Genomic DNA, 19,241 nt, shown 5'->3' with positions numbered 1-19,241 from the left:
GATTCTGGTTTTCTGCAGTTGTCCCCAATACGAGACCCTCCAGACCCAACTTCCCGACCAAATTTGTTTGTGGGCGGGGAGAAGTTGGGCTGGCAGCCAGGCTAGTAGTATCATTGAAATGGTGTACAATTTTTCAATGAAGACCTTTGGTTCTGACAATAAAATAGGTTTTTATGATGATTTAAAGGCCATATGGCAAGTTTATTTTTCCAACGAATTTGTGCTATTTGGTTGTTGGTAATGAATATTTAAACTGTTATCCATTGTATTTGATGTTGTTGGGTCACAAAATGTAATATAAAACGAAAAAGTAGCAACTTTTTGCAATGATTCTTCTTTCCCCCACAATGTTTGGGGGCATATTTTCAGTTAGCAGATGGTACTGTTTGAATCGCAATTCCATCAGAAAAATACTGCCGGTGACAACGTTGTTAGAATACCTTGTATCACCGGGATTTGGCTTGTTTCATGATAAACTGAGCCATCTGCAACCAACGCAAGCAAGCACACCCTACAATTTCCCCCCAAATTATACCCTCTCTAGTTCCTCTTTCAAGTAACAAGCCCCCGTGTTCAAGTGTTGAGCATTAAATTAGCTGCACGGACTGTAAAAATCTTGAGACGAAGCTGCAATAGCCTACCGTGCATAACAGAAAGTGTTTCATTCTGCAGAAATTGTGTATATGTTTTATGTAGTTAGATGGTCCGAGGAGAATGAAGCGAGTGAGTGAAGCGCATTGGTGAGTTGCAGTCAGTCGCCATAGTTCTAGTACTAGTCTGAGGCTAGTCTCCTCCACGTCTTCCCAATGTGACTTAATCACCGAATTGTGCTAATATGCTAATGCTAACACCAAAAAAGACGAAAATTGGTCTTTAACACCATTTGGGGAAAAAATTAATGATATACAATACATATCTTGGTGTTTCATGTACCCATTTAACAATAGTAGTGTTTAACCTGCCATATGGCCTTTAAAGGGATCTTGACAGGATCCTTCTCATGGGCGGAGGGGGGAGGGTGGGGGTGGCTTCTGGGGCTTTGGTTTTATCAAAAATTCCGAAAATCCTTGGTTGAAACTTGGGTTGTAATTTTTGGAGAATGTAATAATATGAGTGCAACGTAATGTTTATATTACATAATGCTAAAAAAACTATTATTTTTTCAAGCTGCACGTGCTCGCCTAACCTGTAGAAGGCCATCTCTAAGTTCAAATAAAACCTTGACTAGGTCCTAGATTTGGGCTACATTTACATTTATGCATTTAGCAGACGCTTTTATCCAAAGCGACTTCCAAGATAGAACTTTACAAAAGAGCATAGGTCACTGATCATAACAACGAGGTAGTCCCAGACATGGCAGGCAAGCAGCCAAAACATGAAGCATACATTGTGAAAAAAACAAAACAAGTGCCAAAAGGGAAGACCCATAAGTGCATGCAGTTATACAAGTTACAAATTAAAACAACATGAACCACAAAAAGTGCAGGACTACCTGTAGAAGAACAATCAACAGTAAATTATTTCACAGCGAGTACAAGACTTAACTTCGTTATAAATAACCTACAAGAGCAAAAAGTCACTCAATAAGAGTCATTGTGATCCTGGAGGAAACTAACATCAGGTCCAGCCAAGCATTCCTAAGTGCCGTTGTACTCCCGGAACAAGTGCGTCTTGAGCCTTTTCTTGAAGGTTTGGAGACAGTCGGTGTCCCTGATGGAGGTGGGGAGCTGGGGGGCCAGGCAGGAGAAGAGCTTGTGTTGGGACCGGGCGGTCTTGAGCGGTGGGACCACCGTTGTCTGAAGAGGACCGTAGGTGACGGGTGGGGGTGTAAGGTTGCAGGAGAGACTTGATGTAGTCGGGTGCAGTCCCGTTCACTGCTCGGAAGGTCAGTACTAGGGTCTTGAATCTGATACGGGCGTTGATGGGTAGCCAGTGGAGAGAGATGAGGAGCGGGGTAACATGGGAGCGTCTGGGTAGATTGTAGACCAGGCGGGGTTGCACATGCTGGGAGACCAGCGAGCAGCGAGTTGCAGTAGTCCAACTTGGAGAGGACCAGTGCTTGGACTAGCAGCTGGGTGGAGTGCTCAGACAGGTATCTCCTGATCTTCCGGATGTTGTAGAGTGTGAATCTACAAGACCCGGAGACTGCGGCAATGTGGGCCGTGAGGGAGATCGTCATCCATGGTAACCCCAAGGTTCCTGGCAGAGGATGAAGTGGTCACCGTCGCAGATTCCAGGGTGATTGACAGATCGTGGGAGATGGAGGGTTTAGCCGGGATGATGAGAAGTTCTGTATTGGCGAGATTCAGCTGGAGGTGGTGCTCAGTCATCCAGGCGGAGATGTTTGTGAGGCAGGCCTCAATGCTAGCTGAGATCCCCGGATCAGTCGGGGGGAACGACAGGTACAGCTGCGTGTCGTCAGCGTAGCAGTGGTAGGAGAAGCCATGGGAGGTGATGATTGGTCCAAGTGAGGTGGTGTACAGAGAGAAGAGGAGGAGTCCAAGGACGGAGCCCTGTGGGACACCAGCGGAGAGCTGGCGAGGGCCTGACAGTTTGCTTCCCCAGGAGACCTGGTAGGATTTTCCCAACAGGTAGGATGAGATCCACTGGAGTGCAGTGCCAGTGATGCCCATCTCAGAAAGTCTGGAGAGCAGGATCTGGTGGTTAACCGTGTCAAACGCTGCAGAAAGGGGCTAAGCCCCTGTTGTTACAAAGTCTGGCTGTGTCCCTGATTCTTCTTATAATAAAGTAAGAAAGACCAGGCTGTATTTAGAGCCAGGTTATATTACTTGTGTTTTTGCATGTGGATGGTTTTTGCAACACTAGAATCATCTGACAATGTTTTTTCCTTCTTTTTCCATCCGTTTCTCTTTCTCTCTTCCATCTTACTGCCTCTCTTTTTCTGTACCCCACTATTCCCCCTCTTTCCATTTTTCTATTACAGGCTGTGATTTGGCTGGCACGTGGCAAAGGGGGGAGAGGATGCATCTGTGGGCCAGTGTAAGAGCCTCCCCCCGGGGAAGCTATCGTTGGACGCAAGGCCCCACGGGCCGTTGACCTACTGTCTCTGTGATTTATGGCTGCTGGGGATCTGGCCTTTTCTTTCTCATTCACACAAACACACATACACACCACTGCACCACAGCAAAAGGAGCCACACACACACTGTACCCCAGTAAAGAGTTGAACATACACACTGAAACACAGTGCCCAGTCCTAATCTGCTGTGTGATTCCTGGCACACACTGAGCTTTAACCTCCACACACATAAACATACACTTGCGTTACATTGCTGTTCCCCATAAGGCCACCGACACACCAGAACTAACCTTTGTGACCCAAACCCTTCACACAGCCCTCACCACAAGCCTTCTGCGTGAGCCTCTTCTTCCCTGGCTTAGTGTGGATTAGCACCCCATCTCAGTCATGGCACATCAGCCCTCATACTGGTTGCTGCTTAGTGGATGAGCAGAATCAATGGAACTGCGCTGAGTAATGAGGGAATGTTACTGCATTTGCATGGCCTGAAACGGATCACCTGTAAGCACAGACCATTTCAAAGAACTAAATGACTCATGCTCTTCTGCAAACACTTTGAGTTGCTGTACCAAACATTTTTTACCTGACACAAGTGTGTCCTTTTCCTAAACTGCTCTTTTCAACTTCCCAACACTGTGGACTGAGAGATAGAGACAGCTGGCGCCCTCGCCATGGTGTTGCCGCCCCCGGACAAACGTCACGTGTGTCTCACCACCATTGTCATCATGACCAGCATGGCCTTTATGGACGCCTACCTGGTGGAACAGAACCAGGGCCCCAGGAAGATCGGCGTGTGTATCATTGTGCTGGTGGGAGATGTGTGTTTTCTCATTGTGCTGCGCTATGTGGCTGTGTGGGTGGGCGCTGAGGTGCGAACCGCCCGCCGAGGCTATGCCATGATCCTCTGGTTCCTCTACATATTTGTCTTGGAGATCAAGCTCTACTTCGTCTTCCAGAACTGCAAAGCGGACAGGAAAAGTCTGGAGACAGTAGCCCGGAAGGCTCTCACCTTGCTGCTGTCTGTATGCGTGCCAGGTCTCTACCTAGTCCTGGTTGCTCTGGACAGCATGGAGTATGTGAGAACGTTCCGGAAGAAGGAGGACATGCGGGGCAGGTTGTTTTGGGTAGCTCTGGACTTACTGGACCTGCTCGACATCCAGGCCAACCTTTGGGAGCCCCAGCGGACCGGCCTGCCCATCTGGGCAGAGGGCCTTATGTTCTTCTACTGCTACATCCTGCTGCTCATCTTGCCCTGTGTGTCCCTTAGTGAGATTAGCATGCAGGGCGAACATGTGTCGCCACAGAAGATGATGCTATACCCTGTCCTCAGCTTAGTCACCATAAATGTGGTTACCATTCTTATTCGCGGTGTCAACATGGTGCTTTTCCAGGACAGCCGTGTTTCCACCATCTTTGTTGGTAAGAACGTGGTGGCTATTGCCACCAAGGTCTCGACGTTCCTGGAGTACCGTAGGCAGGTAAAGGAGTTCCCTCATCCTCAGAATGCCATGGCACTGGAGCTGCAGCAAAACTCGATAAGCCACACGCAACCGCTGCCCAACGCCACAAGCTTGCCCCACGAACCCTCGCCTGCCCAGGACATTATTGACACATGACCGCCAGCACTGGATTCACCAGGGACACACCACAGCTGTGGCTGAGTTACTGAGCCCTCAGATTCAATTTGGAATGTTTGTAACGGGATGGTTTTCTGCTCCTGTCAGGAGAACGTAAACTGTGGAAATACCAGTGGAATATTTCCAGCCTAGCCTGTTTCTGGATGGTTATACTCCCCTTTATTATGAGTAAAAGGACATGATGTTTTTATTGTATTGCATTTTTTTTAAGTACCTGAAATTATCTTTACATTTGGTGACCTTTAATTGTGTAAATTGGACAATACGTTCCTTCACATATTTTGGAAACAACTTTTCTTTTTAAATCAACTGAGAGTACCTCTCACCTTGAACAGAAAATGTATTTGAAGTGGTAGACCAGGAGGTGATTGTCATGAAAATCAATCATTAGGGTTTATTTGTGTTAAATTGTGTAAAAGGTGTTTTAGAATTCAGCCTCTGCTTGGTTCAGCTGAGAATGGATCTGGAGCTTGCGACCTCTGTCAGTGTAACACTTTACAACCAACAGGACGCATCAGAACTCTACAATCTACTCTACAAGTCTGAGCGTGTGTGTGTGTGTTTGTGTGTGTATTTCAAATTGTATTTGGATTTGTGTTGACAAATGCAATTAGTAAAAGAGTGCAAGAGAGGTTCATTTGTGTTGATGTCAGTAATACTGATGGGAATTTTTTTTTTCTGTTATGGTACATTCCTCCACAACTAAGCCTTGAACTCAGAGAATGCAGAAAAGTGCAGACATTGCCTCAATGATAAAAGGATACATGTACAATCCAATTGAGGGAGAACAATTTCTAATTAAAGCTTTGTTCATGATCATATTATTATTATTGGTGTTATTATTATGTACATTATTATCTTACTTGTATGTTTGAGGCCAGTGATGTTTTAATAAATGTATTGAAAAAAACTACTAAAATGGGTCTGTACTGTTAGCTTATGAAACTGAAAATTTGAAAGGAACAATTGTGTGAGTGTGAGAGTGCTTCTCACATTGAATGGTTGTTTCAGGCCCCCAATCCTTGAGCATCTTTACAAGTTTTCATTCAAATTTGATCAAAACTGAAAAACATAGTGTATTCAAAAGACAGTTGCAGACCTACATTTGTCAACAGTCAGTCTACATGTGGAACTTTGATCTTAGATGTTATTCATTAAGTGTCATGTTATTTTTCTATCACGGTGTCAGAGGAGGGTCTGAAAAAAAGGAAGTGACCCAGAGTGGTCTATATATGCACTCCACAGCCGGCCTTGCTTCAAACTCAATTCACTGAAAACAGACAAATGTTACACACACACTAATACTAATAATAAACTTTTCAAAATAAGCCTACAAAAATATATGGTCCTGTGGGGAAGACCTCTGTTTTGGTTTTCAACATCTAATGTATGCTGTGCTACCTATCATTTGAAAACCCTGTGATACATTTTGTGTTACCATGGAGATTTACTCAACTGCATGACATTGACAAGGCAAAGCATTGAGGACAGAAGGAGACGTCAAATACAGGAACAATTATGTTTTACTGTGCTCAAAACTCCAAAGGTTAATTACCTGTACCAGCACTTGGAGCCAAGCTGGAGTAACCTTAGTGCCCCTTAACTCCATCAACCACAGACTGAAGAAAGAGCAGCACTCAGAGAAAGAACAAAGAAAGACAGACAGCATAGTACCATTTTAAATGTTTGTTTATGTTGAATTATGGCTTTTATTTTTGTTACTAGTTTTCTCTGAGTGTTCTCTTCAAATGCACCTATTGTTGAAATAAATTTCACCACCACAAGTGTTTAAAGAGAAAAAGCAATGACAAGTTTGGGAATAAAATAAATTCCTTTAGCCCCCACTGCACTAAATCACCTATCGGACCCTCTTAGCTTGAGATTCATTCATAAATCACCTAGCCTGTGCATCAAGTAATTAATTGTGCCCTCTCCATATGTAATGGGGTCATCAAAAAGCTTTTCTCTCCACCAATGATTTATTCTGGGTCCATAACTGCTGGAATATTCCATCTCCATGAGATTAATTCAGATCCCTGTGGGTGCTTTTGATTAAAGCTTTTGCTTCCCCTTGTTGACAGGTCTCACGTTTCTGAATTGTTAGCTTTCTCTTGCTTTGTTGCTCTACTATACCCTCCAAATTCCATTTAGAATCCGTACACTGTTGCATTCAGTTCTACTGCCCAATAGCACCCTTTTCTAAAGTGCACTTACATGCTTGATAATTATTTTTATAATCATAATTTTGAATTGGTCTTTCACCTCTAGACATTATACTCATATTTACAAACTTAAATAAATTGGTCAACATATTTAAACAGGCATTGTTTTTTGGACTTTTTTGGACAAAATTCTACATGTTGCTATTCTGCTTTTAGAATTTTAAGACAAAGATGCATTGAATGCATAGAAGATGTTCCCCTTGGTAGTATGAAATATTAGCCAAATACGGATCATATACAGCAACTATATGTATGGTTGAGAGTTATGCAAACAATCTGAGAAAGCTATTCAACGTCACCCACTAAGTCACAGATATAATGGTCTGTGCACACATTTCATGAATCTTTATTCCAGCACTAAATGTATACCTTGGGCTGGATCCAACACTAATGTGCCTGTGACATGACAGATGTGTGTGGTATAATCTAACAAACCCAGAGAGGACAGCCACACATGGCCATGCCAGACACTGCCTATTTGGTAACACTTCATAGTAGATAACAATATGAAACATTTGCAAATAATTACTTAATAGTCAGTTCATAATTCCTGAAACATAATTCATTGTTGATTGTAAACCATTGTTTAAAGATTAAAGGCAGGGAAGGCATGTTGTGTGAAGCTAGCTATTTTAGCTTCTTTTTGACAGGATTCAAACCCAAAATATCCCACCTCCCTTCAAAGCCACTCTCACAAAACTACAGTAATGAGCATTGAGTGGAGGGGCACAGGTAGGTATCCCGTCCAATAAATAGTCAGGGTACCCCTTAATGATTGGTCGTGTTTATTACAGTATTGCGATGCCCACAAATGATTTCATATTACCTTCAAACCTTTAGATATATTTGTTGTTATCAAGACAACTACTAAGTTACTTTCGGCAAATATGACAAAAAGTATTTCTCAACAACATTGCCTACCCTGTCTTTAAGCTAGATACAAACACTATGTTAAGTAAGGGATAATGTATAGAATGCCGGTCATTATCGGGAAAATAAGCCCGTTCAGAGCGAAGCTACACCCCGACGCGAAGCGGAGGGGTGCTGTTTGCCCTGTCGGGGCTTATTTTCCCGATAATGACCAGCGTTCTATACATTATCCCTTAAATAAACACAGTTACAAAGTATTTGTTCTTGATTCATAGGTTCACTTATAAGCAGTTTTATACCTGGATTCTCATACTTAAACTACATATTCTTCGAAATACAGTTCCAAACCAGAACTACAAAATGAGGATGTGAGGTCAAGCCAAGTCAAGAATTTATTTTATACCATTTATAAAGTTAATGATTAACAACATATTTACATGTGCTTTAATTATGGATTTATATTACATATTTACTTTAATATACACTAATGCTTAATGGATATGTTTATTATTTTATAAACACTCACTGATGTAATGAATGCTTACTAATGCAAGTACACCTGATTCAAATGAATGGTCGTTATCAGGCTTCCACAGAGCTTGATAACAACCCATTCATTTGAATCAGGTGTGTTGGAGCAGGGAAACACCAATAACATCCAGGACAGCGTATCCTGAGAACTAGGAGTGAACACCCCTGATCTACTACATTTAGTTTCTATTCAAGTTATTTAAGTAATCCATTCCACCTATAACCGTCCGTACCGACTCAGGCACTTCGCTCTGCAACATTGGTTGCAACATTAGCACAAAGAAAATTGGTCTTCCAACATAAGGTGACTCTCCTTCCATTCTCCACAGTGGTGAAATGACCTCCCTGTTCATCTACGCACCTCACTGTCCCTACGATCCTTCCACCGTGGTCTCCAGATGCTCCGCCTCAAGTTTCACTTTGAATAACCTCTGTTTTTATCCTCGGCCTAAGGGCACTGAAAGCAGCACTCTGCAGATCATTTCTTCTTGGGATACCAAAGACTTTGTTCCACCCATGCACTTTGTTTTTGTGATCCTGTTGCTACACTGTCTGAAAACTGCCCTAAGGAGTAGTTGATGTTGCACTTAAGATATGTTGTTACCTGCCCCCATCTGTTGCACTGTACTAGCCACTGCTCTTACTAGGAGGAACCAAGTTGATTCAACTCAGTCCTCTGTGTAATATCCATGCCATCAAAGGATGTTTTTTTTGGCTGGCGTAGCTGGCTAAAGCCGTGTATATAAGGGTGACCGTTACGTTTGTAGTTCAAACCTTGGTGTGGGCAAAATCAGGAGGATGCAATACTGACAAGCGCATGACTACACCTGTGACATAGGGACTACTGTAATAGAGACGTCATTGTAAGACTGTAGTTGAGGAATTGAGATGTTATTATTGTACTATAGTGTTATTATTTTCTTCACTATACATTAATCAGCAAGCTACATAGTTGAGATATTATTGTTGCTTTATACTTAGGCAATTTAGACGTTAGATGTTTCACTGTAGTTCCACGGTTGTACTATTACTGTAGTATTGTATTACAGTAGTACCTTCTACACTGTGGTATTTTTTTGTCCACCGCCCCTGTTAGCTGAGATGTAGTTACTTTGTATGGAGTTAGATTAGTTTCATAATTCAAACAAACAAACGCAACACGATTCAAACAAACATAACACAATCCAAACAAACATAACACGATTCATACAAACATAACACGATTCAAACAAACAAACGTAACACGATTCAAACAAACGTAACACGATTCACAAATGTATTTCGTGATTCACAAATGTAACGCGATTCACAAATAAATGACCCTATTACATTCGTTTGCAACCTGACAAACACAAGTTACAAATCCCTGCATTCGTTGGTGTGAATCCCTGCATTCGTTGGTGTGAATCGCTGTAATCGTTGGTGTGGATTTTTGGAACTTTCCTGACGCGCTTAGATTCACAAATGCATTTTTTCTAAAAGATATCCTCTGCAGCCTATCAGATGTCTCCAATTTTAGCCAATCACCGGAGAATGTCTAATATGGGTAGAAGGGCTCTGCGTTAGCCTAGGAAACACGGAAAATGACTAAACATGAATCCTGCCATTCTCAACAATATTCAATCACGTATGATCATCGGTTTAATAAGATTAACAAGCAACATTTCACCTACATGCTACCAGACGACATTGCTCGTGATATGAAGGAGACGATGTCCGTCATTATGGCAGGTTGTTGAAGACCACATAGACACGTTAATGTGATTGGCTAAAATTGGAGACATCTGATGGCTGCAGAGGATATCTTTTAGAAAAAATGCATTTGTGAATCTAAGCGCGTCAGGAAAGTTCCAAAAAAAATGTTTTTTCAAAACTCTGCGAACTTACCTGCAAGTGATGCATGGGCATCATCTCGCAGTTTTTTCTTCTTTCTTTTCTCTGCCCCTGACTCCAGCTGTCTTTTCGAATTTCCAAAAAGGTTGACTTTTAGCCTACTGTCAAACTTCGTCAGGTGTAATCCAACAGACCATATGGAAGGGCACCCACGGGGAGCTTGGGAAGTTGAGTGTGTTTTTTGTTGGGGGGGGGGGGGGGGGGGGCACCATTGTTATTTTCTTGAGCAATTAAATATGTATCTTGTTCTGCTTGTATTGTGATAAACTTGCTAAAAAGTCCCTAATATTTCTATACTGAAATATTATCGGCATTATAATATTATGAATATGATGATTTTCATTAGGCAATTTTTGGTGCCCCCTCAGCACCTGGGGCCCTACGCACAGCGCGTAATGCGCGTGGTGGGAGCGGCGGCACTGATCACGACAGGCCCAAAGGCTGTGGCTGGATTTAAACCTATGACCTTGCACTTTGCAGTACACTGTCTTAGCCCATTGAGCTAAAGCTGGGAAACAGTCACCTGTTTGAGGGGGAGGAAAAAGGGGGAGAAGGCAGGGAGAAAGAAAAAGAGGAAAATGGGAGAAAAAAAGAGGGGAAAGAGAGAATGGGGACAATTTGAGAGTCCTCATTCATAATTTAAACGTTTTTAACCCATTATATTTTAAGAAAATACAAAAAACACCAGAAATGCCGAGTTTTACAGCGTGGGGTAGAGGTAGAATGGAACCAATGTTCTGCGGTTTGCGTCCCACCTACGGCACTTTTTACTATTTTTTATAAACAACCACTTGAGTTTCCAAGTGTTATGTTATCAAAATGTAACAATTTAAGCTTGATGGAGATACATTGCAAATTAAGTGTAATTTGAAAGGCATTTGTATCCTTCAAACTGTGTGGCTTTTGAGCTTTGTATGCTCTTATCTGAAGCTCTGCCTTCGCATATTACTCCCACATCCTGTTTTGTTTCTGCACTTACCATATCAACATTTGCATGATCCGTATAATTAAATGTTTTAAAACAACATGTGCAAGCAAACGTTTCACTCAAAGCATTTTTTGCTGCTCGTACTTTTTGTAGACTTGTCGTATTTGGTTAAAAAGAGAAGTGATTGGGAAATAAAGACGGACTAACCAACAAATAGTTGTTAATAAATAGAAACATTTAGTTTCAAGTGCAAAAGTGGACAATGAACAACAACAACAACTAATTAAAACTATATATACAGGCAAATGATATGCTAAATTACACTATTTACACAATGAAAACTATATACACAGGGAAAATATGAGCATTTACTATATCTAAGCAATGAAAACTATATACAAAGGCCCAAATAATTACCATTTATTTTTCTCCTTCAGCCACTGCTCTCTGGATAGAGTTCTGGCCACACTTCCAGCATTTGTTGGCCTCCACTCTCCTCTGGTAGGCACGGGGATCTGGACCAGGATGAAGCTGGGTGGTGCAGGAAGAGGGTGGGACAAAATGCAGGGCTTGTGGGACCATCAATGGAGATGGGGCAGAGGGTGGCCTCATACCAGGGGCTTTAGAAACAAAAAGTGCAGTGGGGATGGCAGCAGGGCGAGGGGCGGTATGGGTAGGGTGAGGGGCAATGGGGGTAGGGTGGGCATGATAGGGATGGGAGTGGGGACTCCAAGGGCGGCTGAGGGCACGGTTATGGCAGTGAAAAGATGCCTCTGGGCTGCCAGCCTTGTTCGGACCGCCGGAGGTGGTGTTGGGGCTGCACAAGTTGCACGCCTCTTGGTCTTTGCCTGCCCTGCTGTGCTCTGTGGCACGTGTTAGGTGTGGGCTGCTCCCTGGTGTTGAAGTGGAGCAACAGCGAGCGGGCAGACGTTGGCTGGCAGGAGAGGCTCGGCAGCCAGACAAAGGACCTGGCAAGTTTATGCCCTGTAGCAGCACAGCCAGATCCTACCTCTTCATCTTGCGGTTGAACCACTGTGAGAGGGTCGACTGGTTCACCTCTACCAGCTGCAGGGTAGTGCCCTGCATGATGGCCCCCTTCCCCAGAATACGCTGCAGGACATTGCAGTAGTCCTGTAACATCAGTTGGAGTTGGAATATCAGAGTCCACCTGGACATGCAGCTCTTCCCCTGCTTCCTGGGACTCTTGTGCCCCCCCCCCCCCCCCCCCCCCCCCCCCACACACACACACACACACAATCCTAGTCAAAATGTCCTAATATTTGTCTGTACCCAATATATCATTGTAAACATAACTCTGTAATTTGAAATGAAAAAGCACTTTTTTTCAGATTACTGACACACGTAATTAGTTGTTTTTATTTTTCTTTGTCTCACAATGGTTTCATCCACTTCCTCCCAGCCCCCAGCCCCCAGCCCCGACCCCCACCCCCCGTTGTTGAATGACTCGAAAAAGTAATGAACGAGATTCAAAGAACAGAGTCCGTAAACTATTTATGCCCAGAAATGTTGAATCATTACAACATGCATCAGTGACTACCTATCAATAATCCTGTGTTAGGCCTAGTCATTATGGTTCCTAAATATACATTACAATGTAGGTAATATGTTACAGCACTGCTTTTGATGTCCCCCCACAGAAATTGCTCTTGAGAAAATGTAATGTAATTGTCCCCCCCAAAGTATTTAAGATTTTGGCCCTTTCTTTCCCGTTTATTTGGTAAACTCGTTTTATGGAACAGGCCCCCCGATTTTCTGACTTATTTTATATTTTACCTCACGGCTGCGTCAAAAGTAGAAAAGCTACTTCTGTCGCGAAGCTGCGCGAAGGCCCGCGTCTGGGATGCTTCTGAAACGCAGAGCGTCTGGTGTGAACTGCACCATTGACTAGAATGGCCGCGACCAGCCACGACTGTCGCTTTGCAGGCATACCGCGCCGGGTCCGGTGTAAATAGGGGATGAATGTCATGATGTACAAGACATTTGTAATGTTCCCTAAGGTCTTTCTGAGGTACTGATACTGAACGTCACAGTCTGTTTGGGAGGTTATAGGTATATTCATAACGTTCCCCATTCACATGTTATGAATGTACCTGTTATGTCCCAAAAATGCAACATTCAGTACCTCTGAATGACCTTAAGGGAACATTATGAATGTGCCTCTGTAACGGTGAGCGTAGGAGGGATGGACCAAAGAGCAAAGAGATGACGGCAGCAAAACATACGTGATATCATAACATCAACAAACAAGAAGTGTAAACAAAACAGGGACTTAAATACTAATTACAACAGAGATCAACCAACAACGTGGTAGTCAGGGAAAAAGTGCAGCAGTTACTACTGTCAAAACTGTAAAAGAGCGTGATAAGGCAAAATCCATGAGCCAGGTTTTGTAGAAGTATTGTAAGGAAGAGAACGGATAGACAATTCTGCTGCGATGGTAATCAGAGGGCTTGTTAGGGGGCACTGAAAAAAGAACTCATCGGAGCACAAGATCAGGGCTGAGATAGGAAAGCTTGTTAGCTGCAGCATGCTAGCCAAGAGGGTGTCTCATTATAGAAAAGCACCACAGCCTACTTGGGCCTTGCTGCTCTGTCCAGAAGACTGCATGTGCATAGAGATGGTGATGTGGTCATCCATTTTAAGGGAATAATTACAGAGTGGTTTAATCTGGTAATAAGGTAGGTACTGTATATGTAACAAATCATTGAATGTTTGAAGCTACATTCAAATCAACCTTGACCCACAAAATACGATTATTTTTGTAGGTTCCTTTAAAAAACATTTTGACATTGAATAATTTAGATGAGTATATATTTTAAAAGTATACATTCTATAGCATTTACTTGTATACCATTTGTTCTTTCATTGACAGTATATCCTTCTCTTAGAGCACCACCCACTGGCCATCAGGTTATTTTCAAGTCAGGTGAATTTCAATATTTAGAAATTATCGGATCAAAATCGACTACTGCTAGAAATAAAACATACTGTATATCAAAAATAAACTCAGAACCAAGACTAATGTACAGGAATTATTTTGCCATTTTATTTTTTTCATATTATTGCTTTACAGTAAAATGCATCAGTTGGATATGTCCAGTATAGTAAGACAATACATTCATATAAGTTATACAGATGTCCTCAGTAATGTTTCATAGTAACTAACTTTACATTAAATATTTTAGATTGGTTTTATTTCATTATTATTGTTGACAAATTACTTCCACATCACATTGAGCTCACAGTGCATCAGGTCGCATTCATTCAAGAGAATTACATACGGTCCCTCTCCATGTTCAGTTGCCATATTTAACATGTCTATGTGTGTGCACTTATTTGTACACGTTTCCATACAATCTATTATGCAGAGCTACAACATTTATGGCATCTGAATTCTACCTTTTTTAAAAGAGATTTGATCATAAACATATGCGGCAGCAAACCGGTGAGATAGTCGATGGTGGTGGTGTGTGTTGGATGAGGGGTATAAACCGAGTATCGGTGTTACCTGCTTTACAGTCATTGCTCTCTAGACCTGGAAACAAGAATGTGACCACACAGGTGAACACATTACACCCACCCGCTCAAACCAATAACATAAACTGAAATATACAAAATCAACAAAAAAACTAACATTCAACATTCCGAATCAACATAGGTACAGTACATTGCCCAAGGGCCAAATTGAGCATTGATTGCACATCATAGAAGTTCAAAAATATATAGTATGTATGAACTGAAGATTCACAGAAAAGATTGAGAATGCAGCAATTGTAATAATAAATTAACGATACACAGAATGGCACTGGTAGAGAATACCCTTTCACACATCTAAGGAGGAAAAAAAACAGTGAGGGGGGGACAAAGTTGAAGGTCAAGCAGTACACATATGGAGCGTGGTGGAGGGTGGAATCATAAAGACAGCACTCAGGTTGTACAACGGGTTTGTGTGTGCGTCTGAGGGGGTCAGGTTACTGTTCTGGTAGCTGTTCTGGACCTGTGCAATTACCTCCTTCCAGAGTGCGGCAATCAAACCCCCACAGAGTAGCAGCTTAGGAGGTCCGTGCAACTGAGAAAGTATGCTCCTGGTCCGAGTCCATAAACATAGAATGAGAAGGTCTCCAAAGTTTCCTCTCCAGGTGGAGTATGGAAGGAGTCCAGAGGACAGTGGGGTAAACCACATGTAGCCTGCGTGTGTCCCTCAGCCGGAATCTGCTCCTCAGTTGGAATAGTAATTGATAGATTAATGCCCTTGTGAAAGAGGGGTTGGACTCCGCACTGCTCTGCTTCTCATAATACAGGGCTTTCTTGGTTCTGTCGTCCTGTCTTCCATACCTGTGAGCTGTGACATTCTTACATAAATGTCCACATTGTGGTGCTTTCACAGGACCCTCCTAACAATATGGCGACCTCTGTGGGCCCCTTCCATCACATTCATTGAGATTGCATATACAAGATCTGCTGCCACATTGGCAAGACAACATGTTTTCAACAGTAACTCAATTCTCCCTTCCCCCCCATTTCAACTTCAGTCTCGTAACCTCGTTCCAAACTCCCCGCAGGCATTTTTGCATGATGTCAAATGTCCAGATTGCAGTGTAGCTTGTAGCTGCCGGTTTTGTGAAGTGGGCTCGGGCTGTTTCCATGGAGACACCCTCAGCCTTCGCTCTACTGTTGCGGAGTAGCATTGAATGTCCCAGCATGCACTGCAAACAGACGGATGTGCTCACGTTGTTGGTTTCTATTTTTTTTAGGCTGGTGTGAGAGACATGGTGTGGGCTTGCAGTGTGCAAATACCACTGCTGTTCTCACACATCCACATGAAAACATACAAATACACTGTACAAACACATACATACAGAGGGAAGCACTAGTTGATTCAGAATGAGAGGACTGCTTGCTTGTTAAAGTGCAATATCTACATATAATTCACATCAAGAGAATACCACCACTGCCACCTCCTGGAGTTGCAAGGCTCCGAGTATCCCTGATAACCGATTGGCTGTGGTCGAGACCCCTTCTGTCCACAGATCAGGTGGGTTACATTGCCCCCCGGTGGCTGTAGGGGGGTCAGAGCCGACAGAGGATTAGGAGATATGTCCAGTTCTTTGAATCTGTACACACTGTTGTCCCAAGACGTGGACAAATAATTCACCATCAACGGTAGCAAAATGAGACTGTCCCCTAAGACTTGGAGCACTTTTTTTTTTAGTGTTGTGCAGTTGGTCGGAAAATCTGAACTTCAACAAAACAGGTTATGGAGTTGTTTCATCAGCCAGACGACACCCCTTTAAGGGCTAAATTTCCTTACAGCACAAAGCAAGAAATGTATTTCCATGTGCAATTTGTTCACTGTACAAACAGGGCTGTGTCCTATGATTGCAACAAGCTGTGTTTGTATTTCATACAAGTCACCATTTTAAATAAATAATAAAAAAGGACAGAAAAAAATATATTACTTTGTGAAGTGCTGCATATACATACACGCTCTAACAGATAGCGTTGACTTGTGTGGCTCATTTCACACAAAGCTTCCTGACAAACTGTCCGTCTTAAAATGTGAAAGAGAAAAAGCCAAAGAGCAGATTAGTAGAAGTTTGTTGTGGGTAGGAAAATGAGAGGAAGAGAATGAAGAGTGTCCATTCCAGATGCGGCCACGTCAGATGAGCCCTGGTCTGGAATGGAGGAGGAGAGCTGCCGAGGAGAAGTTCCTCCTCCCAGAGAGAGGGAATAGAGTTGAGAAAGAGGAATAGGTCAGAGGTGAATTCTACTTATTTGGATGAAATAGCATGTAGGGTGGGAGGCTCAGAGAAAGTTTGAGGTGGTTGGGTGGTTTAGGGAAGATAGCTGTTGGGTGATATGGGGTGGTGGTAGGAGATTATTATTTATCTACCTTGCTCTTGGGAGGTAGACTGAAGGTCTACTAAAAAAGTGTTTTTGTGCTCCAGGGATTGATTATATTAATTTAGGTACTAAAGAGGGATGACCGAGGGCAAGGGGAGGGGGAGGAGCCTGTATGACAGTAGTGAAGGAAGGAGAAAATTAGGTGTGGTATGGCAGAGGGGTAAAGTTGGTGTCTGAGCTGAGGATTCAGGATCAGTGGAATGGTCTACTCATCCAGGCACATAGGCAGGTTGACGAAGGTGAACACGTTGTACTCAATCATGATTGAGAAGCAGAGGAAGACGGCATAAAGAACTAGAACGTATATCCCCAGCTTCAGGTCCAGACGCCACTTGTTCAGATGAATCCCCAACACCTACACACACACACACACGCTTGTGAACGGAAGAAAGTTTACTCAACCTTCATATGCATGTTGTTGTTGTTGAAAGTCAATAGAATTACAACACAGTTTCATTTTCATGAATACAATCCCACACCCATAGCCACAGTGGAATACATATCTGACTTCCACATTGGTTTAAGAACAAATGACATTTAGCTCACCGTGAGAGCCACAGAGCCAAGCAGAAGCACTACAGAATATAGCAGCCCACGACTGTTGATCATCACCTAGAGAACAGAAAGAAAAAAGGTGTGTGGGAGGGAAAAGAGCTTGAGAGAGGGTCAAAGACTCGAACCACTCATTATTTTCCCTCCCTCTCTCAAAACAGGAGTAAGCACCCCAGAGCTCATTCAAATAAAGTTATAAAGTTATTGACAATTTAAGTTCCTCAAGCCTCCAATGTTCATTTTGCTGCCAAACCATTAACTAATGTAGCTCTACAACACAACTTACTATGAATGGTATGGTACTTAAAACGCCACCATAATAAAAGACTTGCCTCTGAGCCGTAGTTGACACACATGGTCTGTAATGCCCAGGGCAAACCCAGTCCAACCAGAATGTCAAACACATTACTGCCAATTGTGTTGGAGACCGCCATGTCGCCAAGTCCTGTATTGAGAGAGGCATTCAGCTCCAACAGTGAGTCATGTAGCCGTGGTTTGCTTTACAAAGGGTTGAAGACGATTAAGAAATTCAGTTTCTGCTTGATCAAACATGAGGGACATTACATGTACATAACGTGTACCCTAAGCGACTGCTATCATGGTGTGATTGCTGGTGTCTGTAACAGAGACGTCCATCACCCAGAGAATTTGAAAGTACAGCAGTGTCTCTGAACACAAATGGTATGACTAGGCTTACAAGAAAGGTATGACAAAAAAGATCCAGTAAACTGTAGTCCTTTGAACAAACAGGGTTGGAGTGAAAGAATTGCAAATTATTTAGCTCCTTGGTGTAAGGGCAACTGCAATGACTATTTCTTGTACCAAAAAAAAGCCATTCAAACACTTTCATTTGATGGGAGGATTTGACATAAGAATGAGTCCGACCAGATGAAGATCAACATTATTTCTGACCAGATGCAAACTTTCGTAGCCAGTTTATCCCTTCATCATTAAAGTTTACCCTTCACCACATGGACACTGGATGCGTTATTCCCATGTCACAAGGAAGATTCAGAATGAAGCTCAGAACATGATCAATTTACGTGAAAGGCCTGCACAGTCCCCAGGACTCAACCCAAACCTCAACTCTTCGTCAGTCACTGTACCATTTCCTACATGCTTCCGTCCGATCTGTTTTGTCAGTCTTGTTATTTGGTTAAGTTTGGTATAATTTTGTACTTTTGGTTTGTTTACCTAGTAGTTAATGGAGGCCGGAGCTTAGATACTTCCGTAATGTTGGGGCTGTTTTTTCTCCAAATGCCCTGGGAACTTTGTTATTGTATTTGGAAGGGGATCCCAAACTTCTTTTGCTCGAGACCCAAAAGAGAAATATGGTGTCTCCCTGGGACCCAAACATAAAAATACTACATAAATTGCCATAACATCTATATTTTGATAGGAACTTTTTGCAATTCGTGGTGAAAAGTATTTTTCATAAGTGAGTGAAATGCTACTTGAAATGGCCACTATTATCAAGCAATAGTTGATGCATGCACACAAACTAAAGCTCAAATGTACTAAGTAAGACATGCAACCAAAAGTAAAAAGTCTTGAAGAAAATGCAAGACATGCAATTTCCTTCCTTCGTAGGACACACAGAGCATTTTCTGTTTTGTAGTATCAGCTCATTTGAGCAGACTTGCG

At 42.7% G+C, this 19,241-nt stretch overlaps 2 protein-coding genes across 2 annotated transcripts in view; one reads left to right on the top strand and one right to left on the bottom strand.

Annotated features, from left to right (window-relative positions):
• Positions 1-3,646: 3,646 nt before the first annotated feature.
• tmem121ab (transmembrane protein 121Ab) lies at positions 3,647-5,408 on the top strand. The gene has a single exon (XM_047049785.1). It carries the CDS (start codon positions 3,711-3,713, stop codon positions 4,653-4,655), a length of 945 nt encoding a protein of 314 aa, XP_046905741.1. The 5' UTR covers positions 3,647-3,710; the 3' UTR covers positions 4,656-5,408.
• An 8,802-nt stretch (positions 5,409-14,210) lies between these two features.
• Positions 14,211-19,241, bottom strand: part of slc24a4b (solute carrier family 24 member 4b) — a 63,960-nt gene continuing 58,929 nt past the window's right edge. The window contains exons 15-17 of the mRNA XM_047049971.1: positions 17,930-18,042; positions 17,592-17,657; positions 14,211-17,400 (exon numbers count right to left, since the gene is read on the bottom strand). Of these exons, the coding sequence (XP_046905927.1) occupies positions 17,251-17,400; positions 17,592-17,657; positions 17,930-18,042 (329 nt within the window). The 3' untranslated portion in view covers positions 14,211-17,250. The remainder of the gene's footprint in view (positions 17,401-17,591; positions 17,658-17,929; positions 18,043-19,241) is intronic.

Source organism: Hypomesus transpacificus, chromosome 26 (assembly GCF_021917145.1).
Source record: "Hypomesus transpacificus isolate Combined female chromosome 26, fHypTra1, whole genome shotgun sequence".
Classification (NCBI taxonomy): domain Eukaryota; kingdom Metazoa; phylum Chordata; class Actinopteri; order Osmeriformes; family Osmeridae; genus Hypomesus; species Hypomesus transpacificus.
The sequence above is the reverse complement of the archived record's forward strand: the minus strand, read 5'-3'. Positions and strand labels throughout refer to the sequence as shown.